The sequence below is a fragment of the Phascolarctos cinereus genome, unplaced genomic scaffold (genome assembly GCF_003287225.1).
Source record: "Phascolarctos cinereus isolate Bilbo 61053 unplaced genomic scaffold, phaCin_HiC Scaffold_30;HRSCAF=533, whole genome shotgun sequence".
Lineage (NCBI taxonomy): Eukaryota > Metazoa > Chordata > Mammalia > Diprotodontia > Phascolarctidae > Phascolarctos > Phascolarctos cinereus.
Genome location: NW_027555636.1, coordinates 58,368 through 79,130, shown reverse-complemented (window position 1 = coordinate 79,130; position 20,763 = coordinate 58,368). Strand labels below are relative to the sequence as shown.

The 20,763-nt window shown below is 44.3% G+C and overlaps 1 protein-coding gene across 1 annotated transcript; it reads left to right on the top strand.

Annotated features, from left to right (window-relative positions):
- The first annotated feature begins 498 nt into the window (after positions 1 to 498).
- LOC110203935 (caspase-14-like) lies at positions 499 to 15,117 on the top strand. Its single transcript, XM_078150562.1, is given in 10 exon segments — positions 499 to 924; positions 2,911 to 2,914; positions 5,539 to 5,590; positions 7,748 to 7,897; positions 9,608 to 9,671; positions 10,148 to 10,247; positions 10,249 to 10,370; positions 11,331 to 11,447; positions 13,497 to 13,606; positions 14,785 to 15,117. Coding segments are annotated over 10 exon segments (1,071 nt in total). The 5' UTR covers positions 499 to 674; the 3' UTR covers positions 14,887 to 15,117.
- Positions 15,118 to 20,763: the final 5,646 nt, after the last annotated feature.

The following is a 20,763-nucleotide window of genomic DNA, read 5'->3' as shown; positions in this document are numbered from 1 at the left end:
AGTGGGTAAAATTGGGATATTCTGAGGCATCGGGGAATTACTGAACGGCCCGCTCAGTGACAGAGATTCATTCTGCAGCTTTGTCTCAAACCCTCAGTGCAATAAAGGGTTAGAAACACCGGACTTTAGAATGAGAGACAGCGGGGTGGGTTTAGAGGAGGAGAGTGGAGGGGAGAGAGGAGGTAGGGAAAGAAAAGGGATGGAAAGATGAAGAAGGGGGGAGAGGAGGACAGGAAAGGGAGAGAAGAATGGAGGAGACAGGAGTGGAAGAGGGAGAGAGGAGAGGATGGGGAGAAAAGAGGAGAAAGAGAAGGAGGAGAGAAGGGAGGGGAGGGAGAGAGATGGAGACAGAGACACAGACAGAGACAGACAGAGAGCCAGACCCGCATGGGAAGCAGGCGCAGGACAAGGCTAGACCCTCCCAGGAAAGCAGAGGCCAGAAGGAAAAGGACTCCTAGCAGCCCATCCCCATCCCGGGGCGGGGTCCGCGCGGGCGCGCTCCTCCTCCCCGCCCCCGGACCGCCACGCCCGGGTCTTGGTGGGGCTAGCGAGCGCCGTTCCCGAGTCTGCGGACATCTGTTTTCACTTTCGCCTTCGCCGCCCCCTAGCTCGGGCTGTGTCCCCTCCCCGCCCCGCAGCCTTCCCCCACAGCCCCCGGCGCTCCCTCCGCGGCCATGGAGGCGCTCAGAGCCCGGGTGGTGAGCACGCTGGACCGCCTGAGCCCACCCGAGCTGGAAGAGTTCAAGTTTTACCTGAGGAGCTCCGGGAAGAAGCCTAGGATCCCGATGGAGGACCTGGACACGGCCCCCACGACCTCGGCTCTGGCCGATCTGCTGCTCAAGCGCTACGTCGTGTCCGGGACCCCCAGGGTCTTGGTCCGGGTGTTCCAGCGGATGCGCCGGAACGACCTGGTAGCCGAGTGGGGTAAGGTGGGGTGCAAGCTCGGGGCTCTCCTAAGGGGGGGCGGGGGCGGTTCCCGCCCTCTGGGTTCATCTCTGGGTTTATCTCGCGCCGAAGCCCTCCTACTCCCACCTCCACTCCCCACCCCCTGAAGAATCATCAGTTTGACCGTCCCAAGCTCTTCAGATCATCTCATGGGTGTGTCCCACGAGACCCCTGGTAAGCTAAGCTACTGCTCCAGGTATTCTTAGCTCCGTTTTACAGAGGAACAAACCGAGGCTTAGAGGGTGACTTCCCTATGTTTGGTCACCCGGCTAGTGAGCTACCAAGCAACGTAATTTGCACAGGTAGTGAGAGTCAGATGCAGTGCTGGATGCTAGAGCTTTACATGTCCCCCATCACCTTGCTGCCCCCCACCTGTCACCCACGTAGAAAAGATGGAGAGAGTTTAAAAAGATCAGGGGCCCAGATGGGCGTTTGGAGCTTCAGTTGAAAAGATGAGGACTTGAAATAACCAGGAGATAAACAGGAAGCCAGAATGGGAAACTGCTATTTATTATACAGAGTACTAGACTTGTCCAAGGTCACTTAGCTAATAAATGGGGCCTTCTGACTTCTAAACCAGGGCCCTTTTTAGAATACCATGACTCCCAAGTGCTGGGCCCCAAAACATCAATAGATTGAAGATTCATTTTGATAACTCTATAAGAGATTATTCAGGGGACATCCCCCCCCCCTTTCCATTCCAAACCAACAGGTATTTAGTGAGATTCCTTTTGTTGAGCTACATGCTAGGCAGGGTGCTAGATACCCGAAGGACTTTATAATCTATCTGATCCTTGGAGTTTATCCCTAATCTTTTGAGATCATTAGCATGAAAGATCTCCAACAATATTTACAATGCTGGTGAGACAGGTCAAGTGTGTGGCATATATTACATGTATTTGGCATGTAATATGAATTCCAGCACTGCATATTGTTGTTTGTATGTTGTGTCCCCTGTTAGAATGGGAGCTTGTTGAGAGCAGGCAGGGATTCTGTTTTTGCCTTCCTTTATGTCTTGGGTGCTTAGCACAGGGCTTGGCACTAGGGAAGGGCTTCCTGCTTGCTGACCATAAGGAAGGACTTTGACAAAATAAGTGGTCCCTGCCAGCTTGCTTCATTCATTCAGTATGCACTTACTATATGCTAGGTGCTGGGGATACAAAGCTAAAACCAATTTAGCTCTTGCTTTCTAGGAGTTTACGTTCTAGGGAAAACAACATATACACAGAAAATTAAATAACAATATATACAGAGTCATTTCTGAGGTGACACTGGCAACTGGGAGATCAGGATAGGGAGGGGTGGTGTTATTCAGGGGATTTTCCCCTCCTCCCTCACTTACAGAGCAATAAATGAGATTCACTTTGGTCAGCTAAGCAAGGCAGGGATTCTGTTAAGTAGAAGGGCTCCATAGGCCTGGGGAGAAAGCCTGTGCAAAGACCCAGAGAGGAGATGGAATCACATATAAAGGCCAAGCAGGCTAGAATGGCTGTAGTAGAGTAGGACGTGCTAAAGGGGTTATTGTCTTCATTTTCTATGGGAAGAAACTGAGTCTCAGGGGAAGGGACTTTGTGATCATCCAGCTAATAACTTCTACTGGTGGGATTAAGTGAGTTGGTCCTGACTCCAAGTCCAATAGTCTAGACAATGTACCATGCCACCACTTGGGTAAGCATTTGGGTTGGGCTTCAAAAGATAGAAACCGAGTAGAAGAGGAGCAGGTGGGAAGATGTCTCAGGTTTAGGTAACAGCATGAACAAAAGCATGGAGGTGGTAGAGTGTAGCAGGGTTTGCAGAGAATGGCCCAGTGAGTGTGTGATGCAGGGTCCAACCCCAGAGCCAGGATATGGAGCTGGAAAGGTGCCAGATTGTGGAAGAGGATTGTGTCTCAAAACTCAGATTAGTGTTGGTGGACTCTGTTTTTGAAGGGGTTTCCCTTTTGGAGTTATCAACAGGTCTGGGCAGAAACGTCTTGTTTAAGCACATGCTGCTGAATTGTCTGGGCATGGTCAGTCAGGGTTGCAGGGTCTAAGGGAGACTGTTTCAGGGACCTGTCATTAGCCCTCAGGACTGTGGGATCCTGGAGTCCCAGCTTGATGAAAGAAGTCAGAGGAGCTTTGTGCCCTCATTCAGCAGCTGTCGTGTTCAAAGCACTTCCTCATTTACAAAGGGCTTTTCTCACAGCAACCCCGATGATACAAATATTGTCATTTCCATTTGACCCCTGAGCATCTCAGGGTTCAAGTCACTAGCCCAGGGTCAATAATGCTAAGTAGCAGAGCCTGCTCCCTTGGTGGGGATTTCTTACGTTATCAGTACAAATGTTTACAATTCAAATGGGGACTTCATTTATGGTTTGTTGGTTGTCTAGAGTTAAGAAAGTGATGGAGAACATATTAGTAATTCTGATTATATAGAAGTTATATAGGAGTGCAGGGTATAATCATCCCACCCACTCTATACCACCTCCCCAAGCTGGTTCATATTTCCCAGCATGCCACTTGAATTCAGATCTTTTAATTCCAAACATGCCCTTTCCACAGCTGACTTTCTCAGGTTGGAGATGCAGCAGTATAAGTAGACTTAGTAAACTCAACTTCATCAGAATACTTGTGGGAGAGGAGCCAATCCTTATTCTGCTTGGTCCCGGGGGGCAAACAAGACTATCGGGGGGGGGGGGGTCCCAAAAGGAAAAGTTAGGCTTGATGTAAGGGGAAATTTCCTAGCAATTAGAGCTGTCCAGAAGTGTCATGAATGTCCTCAATGAGGCTTCCCCTCACTTGGGGGGGCAGTATGTGTGTGTGGGGGGCAGTATCTTCAGTGGGAGACTAGCCTTATATGAGGGATATTGTGGAAGGAGATTCTTACTCAGGTTAGGATTGTAGTAGAGAGCTTTTTAGCTGCTGTAGGCTAAGTGCCTGGTGGGCATATGAGAAAAGAGTCAAGTGAACATTAGGCTCAGAGCTTTAACGCTAAATCAAACTAGGACTACAGAGGAGTAGAAAACCTTATGACAGGAACCTTATTTTCCCTTTTCCCTCCTGATTTATGCCTTTAATTTCCCCCCACCCACTTTTCTAGGGAGGGGGTGATCCCTGTAGACTCTGTAACAAGAAACATTTCCCATCTTGAGGAACTGTAATCAGTATGTGTCATGGCAGCACAGACAGTTATGGGTGAGCCCAGCTGGATTGTGTTTCCAACCTCCAGTTCTCCCTCCTCATCTCTACCTCCTGGCTTCCTTTAAGTGTCAGCTCAAGTCTCCTCTTCTACAAGAAGCCCCTGCCTATCCCCCTTAATCCTAGTGCTTTCTCTTTGATCAGAGCTTTAATGTAGCCTGATTTGTTCCCAGCTGTTTGCATGTTGCCTCCTGTATTAGATGAGAGCTCCTTGAAGGCAGGGATTGTCTTTTACCTACCTTTCTTTGTATCCTCAGAGCTTCCCCTGCCTGGCACATAGTAGCCTCTTAGGAGATGTCTGTGGTATGTCCAGTTCAGAAGCAATTGGTGATATGGGACTGGAGGTGAGGAGAGAGGCCAGGGCCATATATGTAGGTCTGGGAGTCATCTGCACCAGTCCCATGATTAAATCCATAGAGGCTAATGAAGTACCAAATGAAGAATAGTAGCTGGGCCAGTCTACCAATTGCAGAGGGAGAGCAGAGAAGCTCTCCAGGACAGAGCCTTGGGGTATCCCAACTTTAAGGAAACATGAATATGATGATGGTGAAGCAAAGGATGCTGAGAAAGAGCAGCCAGAGAGAGGAGAACCAAGACAGGCAGCTAGTGACACAGTAGATAGAGCCTGAGCCTGGAGTTCAAATCCAGCTTGAGACACTTACTAGTTGTGTGACCCTGGGGAAGTTATTTAACCTGTTTTACCTCAATTTTGTCAACTGAAAGATGGGGATAAAATAGCAGCTCCCTTCCTGCGTTTTTTGAGAGGATCGAGGAGTAATATTTGTAAAAAGTGCCTAGCATACAGTAGGCACTATATAAATACTTTTTCCTTTTCTCCAGTATTACAAAACATCATGTTGGACATACTACGTTGGTGTGGATGGATTCTTCGCAATTCCAGCATCAGATATTGCAGAGAGATAAAAAAGGTGAGGATTGAGAAAATGCCATCCTATTTGGCAATGAAGAGGTCACTGGCAAATCTGTAGAGAACAGTTTTTGTTGAATGATGAGGCCCAAAGCCAGATTACAAGGGGTTGAAGAGTTAGTGAGAGAGGAGAGAAAGTAGAGAGGATGATTGAAGACAACTGTGTGGCTGAAAAAAAAGGAAGAGAGAGAGAGAGAGAGAGAGAGAGAGAGAGAGAGAGAGAGAGAGAGAATGAGAGCACAATAGCTAGCAGGGAAGGTGGAGATCTGTGGAAGGTGGGGCCTATTTATAGACTATAGGGAAGGAACCCACAGATAGGAAGAGGTTAGAGGACAGAGGAGGATTAATGATTGTAGGAGAACATTGGAGGGAATGGAGTTAAGGAAATGTGGTGAGAGATAGAGAAAGAAGATGTGGGAAAGCAATAAATAAATAACCCTATTCTTTGTTCTTTTTTGGTGGTCCATTTTCCCTGAAAATACTGAGCGTTTTGACAACGACTTTGAAGAGACAGTATGAAAATGATGGCCCTAAAATGGTAACTTTTTATCTAAGCCTTGATAATGTAACTAACGAGCGCATGGCTTCTCATTCAGGCAACTGGCTCCTTCCTGTAGGTGTAAAAAGGGAGATTTGTATGTTGTTTCACTCCCTTGTTCAAAAAACTCCACTATTCTTTGTTTATTCCCTTTGAGATACCATTTGAAATCTGCCTCCGATCTAACTCTTCAAACTGATTTCATGTCCCACCCCTTCATACATTCTCTAGTTAAGTCAATTCCCTGCTAGATATTCTACAGAATCAGCAGAATTCCACCAGACTGTCTCCCATTCCTGGAGTACTCTCTCTCTTCACCTGCACCTCAAGGAATCCCTGGATTTCATTCAAAACTCAGCTTAGCTGCCACCTTGTACCTAAGGCCACCCCCTTCACCCCAGTGGTTGGAGCTCTCCCAGTATAACATAAACTCCATGGGTGGCAAAGACTGTGATGTTTTGGTCTTTGTATGTACAGTGTCCAGCACAGTGCCTAATGTAGAGTAAGGACTTAATAAATGCTTGTTCAATCCATTTATCTCATTAGCTACTTAAACTGGGAAAGAGAAGAACAGTTAGTATTCCCATTCCTCCTGCAGGCAGCTAGGTGGTGGCTAGGACAGAATGCTGGACCTGAAGACCCAAGGAAGACCAGAGTTCAAATCCATTCTCAAACACTTGCTTAGCTACATGACCCTTGGGCATTCAAATCTGTCTATGCCTCAGGCCTTTCACGTGTAAAATGATGATAATAACACCTACCTTTCTGAGTTTTTGCAATGATCAAATAAGATGGCCTCTTTAAGTACTGTGCAAATCTTACAATGCTATATAAGTATTAGATGTCAACATTCCTGTACCCCTTTTATAGCTGAGAAAACAGGTTGAGAAGTTACCTGATTTGATCAAGGACGCAGTTAGGAAGTGCTAGACCCCAGAGCTAAACCCAGTTCTGTTGAATCCAAATCCTGTTGTCTTTCTGTTTTCCTAGAACCACCCTCATTTCTACCTTTACCTTCTTTGTCCCCTCATTACTACTTTGTTATCTCCCCCATGTGGAAGCAAGGCACCCACATCCCACCAGAGCTCCTAGGAAAGGGGAAGGATTGGGGAATCCCTGCTGCATTGCAGAAAGAGGCTGAGGGAAAACTTAGGGAACAAAATGGAAGACACTGGTGGATCCGAGGCATGGTATCTCTAAAGAGTGTGTCCTCCTCAGTGTCAGTCACCCAGATCATCTTAGAGGCAGTAAAAATGGCTCCCTGCCCCCAAGAATCCAAGAGGTGGTGCTAAACCAGCTACTTTATGGTAGGGCAACCAACACCCAGCCCCTAAGACCTAACCAGTTGGGCCATATTTGTCCTCTTAGCACAGGGCTGAGGGGCTTGCTGGTGCTTTATGGGAGGAAGGGTCTCTCCTGCTCCCCACTCAGCTCCCAAAGATAAAACGTCAAGGAATGCCAGATTGCTGTCTTGTGCCCCTCCAGCTGTTTCTGCATCTCTTCCTTTTGGTGGTGGGAGCCTCTGGACTAACTCCTGGGAGCAGGAAAGAATAGGGCCACACCTGTCCGGGGACTTAAGTGTCATGTTCTCATTGGAATTCTTGGGGCCATAGCTCTGGGTTGGGGAGATTTGGGGGACTTTGTAGTCTATGTGTAATCCACTGAAATCTGTTGAAGTTCCTGACTTGTAGAAAGGATGAGAAGGCTCCAGCCCCTGGGGAATCCATGCTGCTCTCATTCCTGTTCCCTCACAGGGCTACCTGTTCCCCAGATAAACTCAAACCCAAGCCCTGCCTTACCTCAGAGTGGTATGATTTTAACTGGTGGTGTTTTGTATGTGGTAGTGACACCATGCTGCCAGTTTTGTTACAATAGCCCTACTTTGCTGGTTCTAAGTATTTCAGAAGGAGTGATTTGTATTGTTAGAACTACTCTGAAATGGAGATTGTCAGGAACTTATAGATGAAAGAAATCTATTTATAAACACATGCACACACACCCCTCCCCCAAAGAGAGATGGTCAGCTTTGAGCTCTGAGGTAAACCCCATCCCGGACCCCAGGAGGTTCGCAGGCAGTATATGGGCCAATATGTCTAGGGTGTTATATTTTCTGATACATGGGAATACATTGTGCTTATTAATTTTACTTACAAACAGGAACGCTATAACATGGAACAAACTCGTAAGGCTTTTGTGATGTGTGTGAAGACAGGCAGACCAGGGGCTGAGCAGGATATGAAGAGAATGAGAAACTGGCTTAAAGCGTGCAAGTTTGAATGTACATCTTGCATCGATCCTGATGAAAAGGTAAACGTTGAGAGAACAACATTGGTAACTGACTTTCATAGCCTGCTTTCTTTCTCATGAGGTCATCATCTGAGCAGCAAGGTTTTATTCCTTTCTAAACCCTGATAAAAGAATCTTGGTACTTCTCTCAAGGGACAAGTGTCAGGGAATTCATGAATTCTTCTCCTGTAAAGGAAAGCCTTTTTATGTTTCAAGAGCGTGAATGCTCCATTAGTTGCTTTGATTCTATGTGTTTTGCAGAGCTGAGTAGGATTTGAGATTCAGTACAAGTCATTGCCCAATTCACAAATGGTCAAGGAAGATGAACAGGCAGTTTTCAGATAAAGAAATTGAAGCTATCTGTACTCCTATGAAAAAATGCTCTAAATCACTATTGATTAGAGAAATGCAAATTAAAACAATTGTGAGTTACCATCTCCCATATATCAGATTGGATAATATGACGGAAAAGGAAAATGATAAATGTTGGAGAAGATGTGGGAAAATTAGAACTCTTATGCTTTGTTGGTGGAGTTGTGAACCGATCCAACCATTCTGGAGAGCAATTTGGAATTATACCCAAAAGGCTGCAAAACTGTGCATACTCATTGATCCAGCAATGCCACTACTAGGTCTGTATTCCAAAGAGCTCATAAAAAAATGGAAATGACCCACATGTAGACAAATATTTATAGCAGCTCTTTTTGTGGTGGTGAAGAATTGGAAACTGAGGGGATGCCCATCAGTTGGGGAAATGGCTGAACAAGTTGTGTTATGTTTATGTAGTGGAATACTGTTGTGCTATCAGAAATGATGAGCCAGGGGGCCACTAGGTGGCCTAGTGGATAGAGCACCAGCCCTGGAGTCAGGACGACTTCAGTTCAAATCCAGCCTCAGGCGCTTGACACTTACTAGCTGTGTGACCCTGGACAAGTCACTTAACCCCATCGCCAAGCCAAAAGCAAAGAAACCAAGGAAAAAACAGAAATGATGAGCAGGCTGATTTCAGAAACACCTGGAAAGACTTACAAGAACCGATGCTGAGTGAAGTGAGCAGAAACAGGAGAATATTGTACACAGTAGCAGCCACATTATGTGATGATCAACTATGATAGACTTAGCTCTTGTCAGCAATGCAGGAATCTACGACAATTCCAAAAGGTTTATTTTGGAAAATGCTATCCACATGCACAGAAAACTGGAGTTTGAATGCAGATGAAAGCATACTATTTTCTTTTTTCTGTGTTTTCTTTCTCGTGCTTTTCCCCTTTTGTTCTTATTCTTCTTCCACAACATGACCAGTATGCAGATATGTTTAATATGATTACACATGTATAAGCTATATCAGATTGCCTACCAATTCGGGAGGAGTCCAGGAAGGAACAAAAAACTGGAACTCAAAGTCTCATAAGTGAATGTTCAAACCTATCATTGCACGTAATTGAAACCAAATACTATTAAATGAAAACAAATTTGAGATCTATGGCCAGGTGGACGGGCCCCTACAGCGTCCCCCCCTCCTGTCGTCTCTGTCTTGTTTGTTGCCCATGACCCTGGCTGATACCCTTCCTGACTGGGAAAAACAGCCCAGGGATGTCAATGCCCTTGCCCTGGGGGCCATCACTGGTCCCACTCTCCCAACAATGATTAGTATTGGATTTTAGTCCATTCATTCATTCATTCATTCATTCATTCATTCATTCATTCATTCAATTTTATCTTTGTCTACAGAATTTGGAGATTGGGTTTCTCACATGTAACTTGAAGATTCAAGATGAAATTTGCATGAGGTGCTGTATGTAATCATATAAAATGATCCCAGAGTCCCACAGTTGTAATAAAAATGAAGTGTTTTACTTTTCCTTCTTAAACTTTCTGTCTTCCTGAGGACCAGGTTTCTTTTCAAAACTGTCTACAAAGGTGATGATGATGATGCCATCTTAGACCTTCACTTCCTTTTAACAGTCAATATTTCATGTTAGAAGCTAAGCAATTAATGTCACAACCTGGGTAAAATGGGGATTTCCTCTTTTTTTTTTTGGTGAGGCATTTGGAGTTAAGTGACTTGCCCAGAGTCACGCAGTTAGTGAGTGTTATGTGTCTCAGGCTGGATTTGAACTCGCGTTGTCCTGATTCCAAGGCCAGTACTCTATTCACTGCGTCACCTCGCTGCCTCTAAAATGAGGGAATTCTGAGAATTACTGTAGATAATACAAATGGTTCTAAGTCCACCCTTTGAATAAATCGGTTTTGCAATGCTATTTGCCACAGGGGTAATGGAGAAATTACGAGAGTTTCGAGATGGAATAAATAAAAGAAAAGATGATGTGAGCTGCTGCCTTGTTACTCTCATGGCCCATGGAGGAAAAGGTTATAAAAACAGTACTGGATGAAAGAATCAACTTATCAGACATCTTTGAAATGTTCAACAATAAAAACTGTCCAGCACTTCAAAAGAAACCAAAAATCTTTATAATCCAGGCTTGTAGAGGAGGTAAGTAAGAAGGAAAAAGAACACCTCAGCAGTGGCAGGAATTCTTAGGCTTCACTGTAAGTATTTTCTTCTTCTCTTTAGGAAATCCTGACTCTGATTTTCATCCCAGAAAGAATTTCCTTTCTCTACTGCTTCTCCTTATCTTACAAGAAGAAATACTCATTAGCTGCCCGTTGACATCCATAAAGATGCCAAATTTTGTATATTTCCAGCCGGAGAGGGAACCATAATGTTAGCATCCTACAAGTTAGAGTATCTTAGGTCCTTTTAAGCAAGTAGATTCAAGATCTTATTATTTATAAATCCAAGGTTTTGCGGTTTTTCCACTGTGATATTCCCTCTTCTACTTTTTTATGGGTGTTTCCCTGTGGCCCTCTCTTCCTCACTCATTTTGGGATAAGTTTCTGTCATTTCTCAGGGCCCAGTGAAATGCATTTGAATAGAGATTGCATTTGGGTTTGAATCCTCATTTTGTTGCTTAAAATACTCCTAGAAATAACTGGCATTTTAAAGTAGATAATTCAGTTTTTCAACATGCTTTACTTATATTATTCCTACTGTTTTTTCTCAGTGACTTTGGGCAAGTCATGTAACCTCTCTGGGGCTTGGTTTTCTTATTTGTACAATGAGAGAGTGGGCTGGATTATCTCTAAGGTCCTTTCCAGCCATAAATTTATGATGCTGTGATCCTACTAGCCTCTGACATGATGAAATTGTTAATCCTTGGCCTACCAATTCTGAGGAATGTTACTGTTGGTATGTGTGCTGTTTGCTCCTTAGACTGGGATCTGGCTTGCCTAGCTTTTCTGGAGCTATTGGGGCCCATGACTGTGAACTACTCCCTTCAGTGTATATGCAGTGACATGGGCTCACTTATGATAGGTTCATTTGGCATTAACATCAGATTGCTGGAAAATTGTTTATCTCACTGGCTGTTCACATCTTCTCCCACAAAAACAGGTCGAAGAGATGGTGGTGTTGTTCAAGCCGATGGTGAACCAATGGAAGTGAATGATTCAGAGAAAAAGCGACTTCCCACATTCAGTGATTACTTTATCCTCTATCCTACCCATGAAGGTAAGGCAGTGAATTTATGCGTTGTCAAGGCATATTGAATGAAAGTGATAATGACTGTTCAAAATCCAGTTCTGATTATTTACGTTTCAGATTTGTGGTAAAACTCTTCTTGTGCATCACCCTGTAAACATAGATCACCAAAAACTAAAATGACTAATTCCATACAATATTTTTTCCTAAGGCAGAATTTGTTCAACCCAGCAGGGTTTTGGCCTTCTGGTCAGCCATTTGCAGTTAGGCAGACTCCCATTGGCTCTATGTTTAACATCTCAATCCCTTATTTAGAGGAAAGCAGAGATAGCATGATTCTAAAATTTTCAGAAGTCACCAAACTGAGAGAGCTAGAAATTTGGATGTCAGAATCATAATCTAGAAAGCTCTCAGCAGGCCAGAATTTTTGTCAAAATGTAGTAAGATGTAATTTAATGAGGATAAATACTAAGTCTTAATTCAAGTGCTCAATTTAAATATAGGGGAGAGATGGCTAGAGAACAATACATTTGAAAAATATCTGGGGGTTGTTAAGGAGCTAGAGGCCAAACATAAATCAGCATTGGGCGATGTGGTAGTAGAAAATGCATTAAGAGAATATGTTCAGAAATTGGCTGATCATCTCACCGTCCTCTGCCAGGCTGAGGCCACCCCTGGAATATTGTATTCAGTGTTGAATACCTCAAAAAGCAGCTGCTTGGTGCCATGGATAGAGTGCCAGGCAAGTCATCTTCCTGAGTTCAAATGTAGCCTCGGAACCTTTTTAGCTATGTGACTCTGGGCAGGTCATGCCACCATGTTTACCTCAGTTTCCTCATCTGTAAGATGAGCTGGAGAAGGAAATGGAAAGTCACTCCACTGTCTTTGCCAAGAAAACCCCAGTAGGGTCTAGATAGTTCTAGAACAATTCAACAACCGCTTTATTTTAGGAAAGACAGATATAAACTGGAACACGTAGGAGTAGGGTGACTAGAATGGTGATGTTGGATGGTGTTTTGGAGATTGTTTGAGAATGTTTGGTTTGGACAAGAGAAGATTAGGAGGGAGGTGATAACTGTTGTCAAGTATCTGAAGGACTACCAGATTTAAGGGTGAGGCCATTTATTTGGCTTGCCCTAAAGTTGAGAAATAGGAAGAGTGGGTGAAAGCTGCAGAGGAGAAGGTATAGGTTTAATGATGGGGAAAATTTCCCCATATTTAGAGCCATTTGCAGAGTAGACTGGTTTGGGAATTGGTTGGAGCAAAGCCCCAATGACCATTGAATTGTTGACCATATTGTAGAGTAGATTGTTGTTCAGAGATGGGTGGGAGTAGATGGTTATGATGTCCTTTGAACCTCTGCAATTCAGATACTGTGCTTGGTCTACTAGACCCTCACTAGGACCAATAGAATAAGGTATAAAGTGCAGAGAGGCATATTTGGGCTTCCTGTCAGTAAAGCCCAACAAATAATTATAGCTGTCCAAAGTGTAATTGGCATCTTGATAGATGGTAAGTGTTCCCTTACTTAAAGTCTTTAGGTCAAAGGAAACTGACCATATCCTTGAGAATGTTGTATGGAACGTTCTTTGCGTGTAGATTCCCTTCTGATTATGAGCAGAATGCTCTAGGGACTGGCCAGCTACTTTACACGGTGTATTGGAGACTGAAAGTTGTAGGTTCTTGAGTAAAGCATCACTGGGAAAACATAGCCTTGGCTTCAGATAATATCTCGTGTCCTTCATATGAGTTTGCTGGGCAGACAGAGGCTTTTCCTGGTTCATGGCCCACTGTAAATTAGTTACTGACCTCATCTGCCATGGATTCTTTATGGGCTGTGCATTTAGACTGCCTAGTTAGTGTACTGGTAGAGTTAAGGGCCCAAGGAACAGATTTGGGAAGTAGCACAAGTGTAAATACTGGACAGCTTAATCAAAATGTAGACATGTCCTACTGTTGCACCGAATAAAGGGATATCTTGCTTAGTAAGTGTTTTTCTAGATTCCACATGTGTGTGTGTGCATTTTTAGAACACTTTAGTCAAAAATTTAAACAATATTCTCATTTCTCCACTGGTAGATCACATTGCTTTACGCCACCCAGAAGATGGTTCTGTGATGATTCAAGCAATGGATGAAGTCTTTCAGAAACATGGCAAGAAGTTGCATATTGTGGATTTTTTTACTCAAGTGAGTTATCAATAAATGGATTCATGCTCCATGTTCTGCTATTTTTCCTCCACTAGTTAAGAAGCATCTATTTCTTCCTGTCAGCACATTGCCTGGAATTCCCTGGGCAGCATTTGTGCATGTGTGTGTGCATGTAGGCCGGGTGCCTGCACTCTTACCTGCAGTCTTTCTCCTCCTGAGATGATGTCTTCCTTCTTTCTTTGAACTCTTCTCTCATGGTTGTTGCCCTTCCTCAGTAGATTGTAAGCTCTTAGGGCAGTACTGTGCTGCTATCAGTGTTGTTAGCAAACAAGGGGCTGAGGTGTTCATTTAAATAGTCATTTTCTCTGTTTCTCTCTCTCATCCCTCTCTATCCCATCAGTTCTAAGTTATGGTCCAGTAATGAGAATGGATCAGCCTGGAAGTAGGAACAACTCAGCTCTCCCATGCTCTTTGGGCTGAATGAAGAGAAATCAGTGTCAAGTTTATTACAGATATCTTCTTCATCATCATTGTTATAAGAATACTGTACATTGCTGTTGCACTTTAGAAGAGAGTTGTCCTGTCCCAGACATTCACATGTCCCAGATTTTACCATGTCAGGCCCCTGCTCAAGAAGTGTCAATGATTCCCTATTGCTTTATTTGACATTTAAAATCCTCTACAGTCTGCACCCCACCCCCAACTCTGCATTTCAGTGAAACTGGCCTACTCTCTGGTTCTGCAGACTCAGACCCTGTCTTTGTCTAATGCCTGGATTTCACTCTCTCCTCACGTCTGCCTCTTGGAATCTCTAGCTCTTCTACTAATTTTAGCTCTGGGTTACTTCCTATACAAAGGTTTTTGCCTCATCTACTGGGTTCTGAGAACTCTGCTTTAATCTCTCCCTTCCCCATTACCTTGTCTGTATTTTGCATATACTTATTGCTTATTGATGTAGGTATTGTATGTGGCCTTAAAAAAGTTAACTCCTTGGTCTTTGTTTCTTCCTCACCTAGAATGTGGCTTAGAGCACCCTGAGTGCCTAATAAATACTTGTTTAATAATCATGAAACATTTCTTAAGCACCTCCTACATGCCAGACATCTGACTAAACTTTGGAGATACAAAAAGAGGCTAAAGACAGCCCTGCTCAGCTATCTAATTGTGGAATTGAATTTTATTCATTTCCTTGTGTAATTTGGGCCTTTATCTTGTAGGTGAACAACAGAGTGGTGCACACAGACTTTTACATGGACGAGGATCCTGTCAAAGTGGTGCCTGTCATGGAGTCCACTCTCACCAAAGCTGTGTACTTTTGACGCTTGGTGGAGGCAGAGGTGGAGGAGGTGGAAGATTTTCAGTACAGAATAATTTGTTTATGCATTAGCACTGTGCTTTACACTGTATCAAATACTGGCTCTTATGTGTGTTGGATGTAATGTGTTGTGAAGGTTTCATCAGAAACTGCAGCACAAAGCAGTCAGTCTTATATCCTGACACTCTGGACAATCCCTGCACTTGTCATTACTAAGTGAACTGAAGCAGGTGCTGCACTCTGTTCCTGCCACGCTGACCTGGTTCTGTTCCCTGCTAAATGCTCACAAGCCTCAAAGACCCTGCAAAGTTAGAGACTGTTCCCACAGGACCCAAGAACTCCTCTGTTGTGCTAAAGACACCCGTACATGTCACCCTGCTGTGGGAACTTACTCAAGACCTAAGAATGATTGTGTTGGGTCCTGTCTTTTTGTGGGTTTCATGCTTAATAACCCTCCCCCTGCCACAAATCACAAGCTCTCTTCAGTAGGACGTTGATTTGCAAACCTGTTTTCCTCACTCTGAAAATAAACTTTTGTTTGATTCCTGACTCTTCTGTCTCTACCTGCTTCATTTGGCTCCAGCCACCCACAGGTTAGAGATCTGTTCCTCTACCTTTGACAAAGCTTTGGTCCCTCAGTCATTTCATATTCTACAAGCCACAGAGCTACAGGGAAGGGCAAAGACAGTCCCTGAAGTCAAGGAACCGACAGTCTAATGGGTAGGACAAGGAAATGACTATGTTTGTAAAGAAATGTGTATGTGTATATCCATATGTGTATATGTATATATGTATACATACACACATATTTTGAAACACATGCATATATATCCACACAGGGAATTTCAGGTATGGAACCTTAAAACTGCACCAATACTTTTGGGATACCCTGCTCTGTGTGTGTGTGTGTGTGTGTGTGTGTGTGTAGACCCACACATATGTGGGTAATGGAGGATGAGGAGACAGAATGAAGGGGAGGGAGGGAGGAGTGAAGGAGAGAGGGAGAAAGGAAAAGGTGAGAAAGGGAGGGAAGGAGAGAGAGGGAAAGACTAGAGGAGAAGGTAAATGGAATGTAATCTTAGAGGAAGAGCACTAATGAGGGGGTGAGAAAGCCTAATAGGTAACATTGATATGGCACTTTGTTGGACAGTGAGGTGGAGTAGTGAATAGAGCACCAGGCCTGGAGTCAGAAAGATCTGAGTTCCCATCTGCCCTCAGATACTTCCTAGCTGTGTGATCATGGGCAAGTCACTTAAAAAAAAAAAAACAAATCTGTGTTTGCCTCAGTTTCCTCATCTGTAAAATGGGTATACTAGTGGCACCTACCTTCCAGGGTTGATGGAAGGCTCAAATGAGATGTTTGTAAAGAGCTTAGCACAGTGCCTGGCACATAGTAAAAACTATGTAAATCGTAGCTTTTGCAATGGTTTGCAAAGCCTTTTCGATACAGCAGCTCATTTCATCTTTACAGCCAGCATGTGAGTTAGGTGCTATTACCATATCTGGATTTTAGGAATGAGAAAACTCGCTAACCAATGTGATGAGGCTCTCCAGGGCCACAGATCTATTGAGCATCCGGGCAAATGGAGAAAGACACGTTCTGAGAGTTAAAATATTATGCAGAAATTCTAACCAGGACTATTCTATAGTGGTAGTGATTGGGGAGACTGTACCAGAAAGGAAGGAAGCAATATGAGATTGAGAGGATTTAGTGACCAGTTGGATATGGAGGTAGGAAAGGACACGATGATGAAGATGATGATGATGATGGCAGTCAGCTCTCAAATCTCCCTTCATGGTTTCAGGCAGCTCTTCTGGAGCTGTGATTTTGTTAACGTGGCGGCTTCTTCCACCAATGCAGATCTCCATCCCTCCTTTGCTAGACAGCTTCATGAGTTACTGTGACTGGAAATCCTTGAGGGAGGAGCCTCTCCAAAGCTGGCTAGGCTGCTTCTCAGGCAGAAGTTATATGGTCAATTCCTGGGTACATGAGTAGCCAGCATGGTAGGACTTAGCTGAATTTCCATAAAGTTCCCCATCCCATGCTTACCTTCAGAGCTTGATATGAGGTATGGAACAACCATACTGGTATGTGCCTACTTTGTGCAGCACTGGGGATACAGAGGCAAAGTAGGCCTGCCCTCCATTTGCTCACATTCTTTTTTGTTTTATGCTTTTTGTGAGGCAGTTGGGCTTAAGTGACTTCCAAGGTCACACAGCTAGAATGTCTGAGGCTGGATTTGAACTCAGGTCTTCCTGACTCCAAGGCCAGTGCTGTATCAACTGTGCCACCTAGCTGCCCCTATGTTGCTCACATCCCTCTGGAAAACTTTACAATCTAAATAATAACAATAGTTTTAAGAATTATAGTATTTTAATAACTTATAATAGTTTTAATAGAAGTAACAACAATTACGTGGGGCTTTGTGATTCTGGAGCAGGCTTTCTATGATATCTCCTGCAACATGACTCTTGAAACAGCTTTGGGCGGTGGTAGTACAAGTGTCATCAGACACATTTAACAGAGGAGAGGGAGTGTGGAGCTGTGGATAGGGAGCCTGCTTGTTCTTAATCTCTTCTGCCTTCTCCCTAGCCCTGTGCTCCTACCTGGAGCCTTTTTAAATTCTTTTCAGTTGAGCAGCACTTGAGTCTCAGAAGAAATCTGGTTGACAAATTTAACATCTCTCTCCCTCCTCCCAGCTGGTCCAAGATTAGCCATCACTGTCATCTCCCCCAGCCCTTGGCTGCCGTTGGAGACTGTCCCAGTATCTGATGGCCTCTGCACACCCTCAGCATGTAACACTTCCCCCTCCCCACAACCTCTCTTGCCAGGGAGGGAATGTAATGTTATTATACTCATTTGCTGTGCACATCTACCCCGCTGCACTATTATCTGGAATGTGAAATTTGGGGATGTTAATTTTACACTGAGTCAGAGGTTTAGTGACACTGTTCAAAAATGGATTGATTAGCCCCAGGAAAGAAGAAGCCATTGTAAAGCAGGACAAGACATGGCTAGAGTGGGGGAAATTAGGAAGGAATTAAGAGATTCTGTCAAGAAACAGGACAGGTTCAGAAGGGTTCAGGTCATTCCAGAGGTAGCTTGTGGAGTCCTGTGGCCAAAAAGATAAGGGAAAGAAATAGTGAAAGAGTTGGGGGAAGGGTGGCTTGGGAGAGATCTATTGGGTTGGGACCCAGTGACTTCACCTTTATTGGTGTCACAGATCTCTTAGGTCGGCTGCTGAGACCCATGGGCTCCTCCTCAGAATCATGTTTTTAAATGCATGAAAAAAACATGTAGGATTACAAAGGAAACCAATTCTCAAAATACAGTTATCAAAAAAAAATGCTTAAAATACTTAGGCCCCAGGATGTCTGCTCTAGAAAGCAGACTTGACTTGGTATCAAGGGACTTACCTGAAGGTAGGCAGAAAATGTCAGCTCTCTCTTCGTTCATACTTCAGACTCAGTCTTGAGGGAATAAAACCTAACCACGATTTTCATGGAACAGGTAGATACTGAAAAAAAATCAGGCTTGGCCATTAGCCTGTGACAAGATGGATTTGGAGAATAAATGTGCATCTGTAATAGACCTAATTGTCTATTAAGTTTTAAGACCAATTTAGTATAATTTGTTAAGCATGCAACTTAGCAGATAGAAAGACAGAATAAAATAATTCCTCCCCTCTGGGAGCTTACATTCTACTAGGGAAATACAGCATTTATGTAGAAAAGTAGTATCGTGGAGCAGATGTGAGAGAAGTCAGGAAGCTGCTTGAGCTCTTCCCAGTTTCCCTAGGAAACAATGTTAAATCAAACCCCAAAAGGGATTCTGGAGGGACAGAACCCACAAAAGGATGGAGTGAAACAATTTTCCAGCTGAAGCTAATTTAGAAGGATTTCAGGAAAGATCTGTCTCACTTGGGTAAAAGGGAAGTGCAGCCCAGCACAGCCAGTGTCTGGGAGCCAGCAGGAGGCTCTGAGCCACAGCAGAGATCAGCAAGCAAGGCCCCTTGTTCCTGGCTCAGCAGGCCAGTGGCACAGCAGGCCAGCTGTCAGGCCTGCAGCCCCAGAACCCAGCCTACAACCCAGTGCAGCAAGCAAACCACCTGCACCTGAGGCCCCAGAGCACAAAGCCAGTGACCAGGCCCCAGGTTCCCAGCACTAGAAGCTTGGGACAGTGCCCCCTGTGCTCCAGGAGCAGAACTCAATGTGAAAAGCTAGAAAACAGACTTCTGTGAAGTCTCAAATTCCCTTTTTGCAATTGCACCCTTTGCACCAAATTCTTCCCCCTGGGGCCAACCCTAAACATAGGAATCGCCTGGCCCTTGACAGCTTTTTAGATGTGCCTTCTCCCTGACCATGCCCAATGTCTCCGAAGCATTCCTGATCCCAAAGTTCCTATGGCCTGAACTTGAAACTCCTTCACCATCCTCATTGCCTTCCTGCACACTCCTGTTTATCAATTTCCTTTCTGAAATGTGCCTCCCAGAGCTGACCATGATACTCCAGAGCAGCCTGACCAAGAGGAGTTAATGGGAATCTCAAATTATCCCTCCAAGCTCTGCCTCTCCTAGGGCACTGTGTTAGTTACCTTCCTTGACTGCTCAACACAGTGCTGGCTCATAAGGAGCTTCTGACAGCAGAACCTTCTCCCTTGGCTGCTATCATCAATGCCAGGCCTTTGTATGAAATAGGCTTCGTTAGGTAGATGAAACAGGAGTAAAGTTCCTGATAAATAAATTCCCGGACAGGTTGTGGATGTTTGGAGATGACACATCCTCATTATAATAATGATAACACAGGTCTTTTAATATCTACTTATTCAGTCACATAGGAAAGGGCTGGTGGGTTGTTTCTGTCATTGATTCTCTTCTCTCTCTCATATTCCTTACCCACATCTGTAGCATTTTTTTCCTACTTAGAGATTTAGGATGCTTGCACAGGCTGCCCTCAGTATGTGTGCCCTAATCCTCTCCATCCCAGAAGATTCACCTCTGGACATGAATACACCCTAAGTTTCAAGGAGTTCATCACCTAGGGCAACCCAGCTTAAAAAAGGCTTCCATTATCTCATCTGATCCTGAAAAGAACCTCTTAGGTAGGCAGTGCAAGAATGATCCCTTTTAAGAATCATCAAAGCTGAGGTCACTCAGGTCTTTCTCATTCCAAGCCTGGAGCTGTCTGCCCTGGGCCCCTCTACTGCCCCAAACCAACCTTGTTGGAAAACAGTTTGCCTTTCACTGTGCCTATTTCTACCTTCCAGTCACCTACACTCAAATCCTCAGCCATCCTTGGCTTTTCTATATTTTCTGTCTCATTTGATCAGTCATTAACTCCTGTCTCTCATTTCTCACATCAATCCTTTCCTTTCCTTAAAGAGTATGGTGCCATATGGTTAGAAAGAGTGATGGACACGAAGTCAGGAGGAAGGCCTGAATTTGACTCCTATCTCCTAGATCATCTGTAAAATGGAAACAGTAACAGCTATAGTACTTATAGCATAGGGTTGTCAGAGTCAAAGGAAGGTAACGGAAGTAATGCACTTTACCAGTTTTAAGGGAGGATGTGATTGAAGATATTCCCCCAGATCTCACTGTAGTGTGGCCCCTTCCCATGGTGCACCTGGATGATCCCAATGGCCTTACGTCCTGGTCTGCCTTCCAGTCACTGGCCCTGTGTTCGACCTTTGGAAAGTACCCCTGTTATGTCATACCCCTCAAGGGAGTTTGCAGCCCAAGGATCAGAGGTTCTGAACCAGGAGAGAGTTCAGTCCAACTCCCCCTATCCCCTTTACATAAGATAAAACCACGGCTCTGAAAGAATAACTTGACCAAAATCACATGATCAGTGAGCAACAAAGCCAGGATTTGTACTCAGA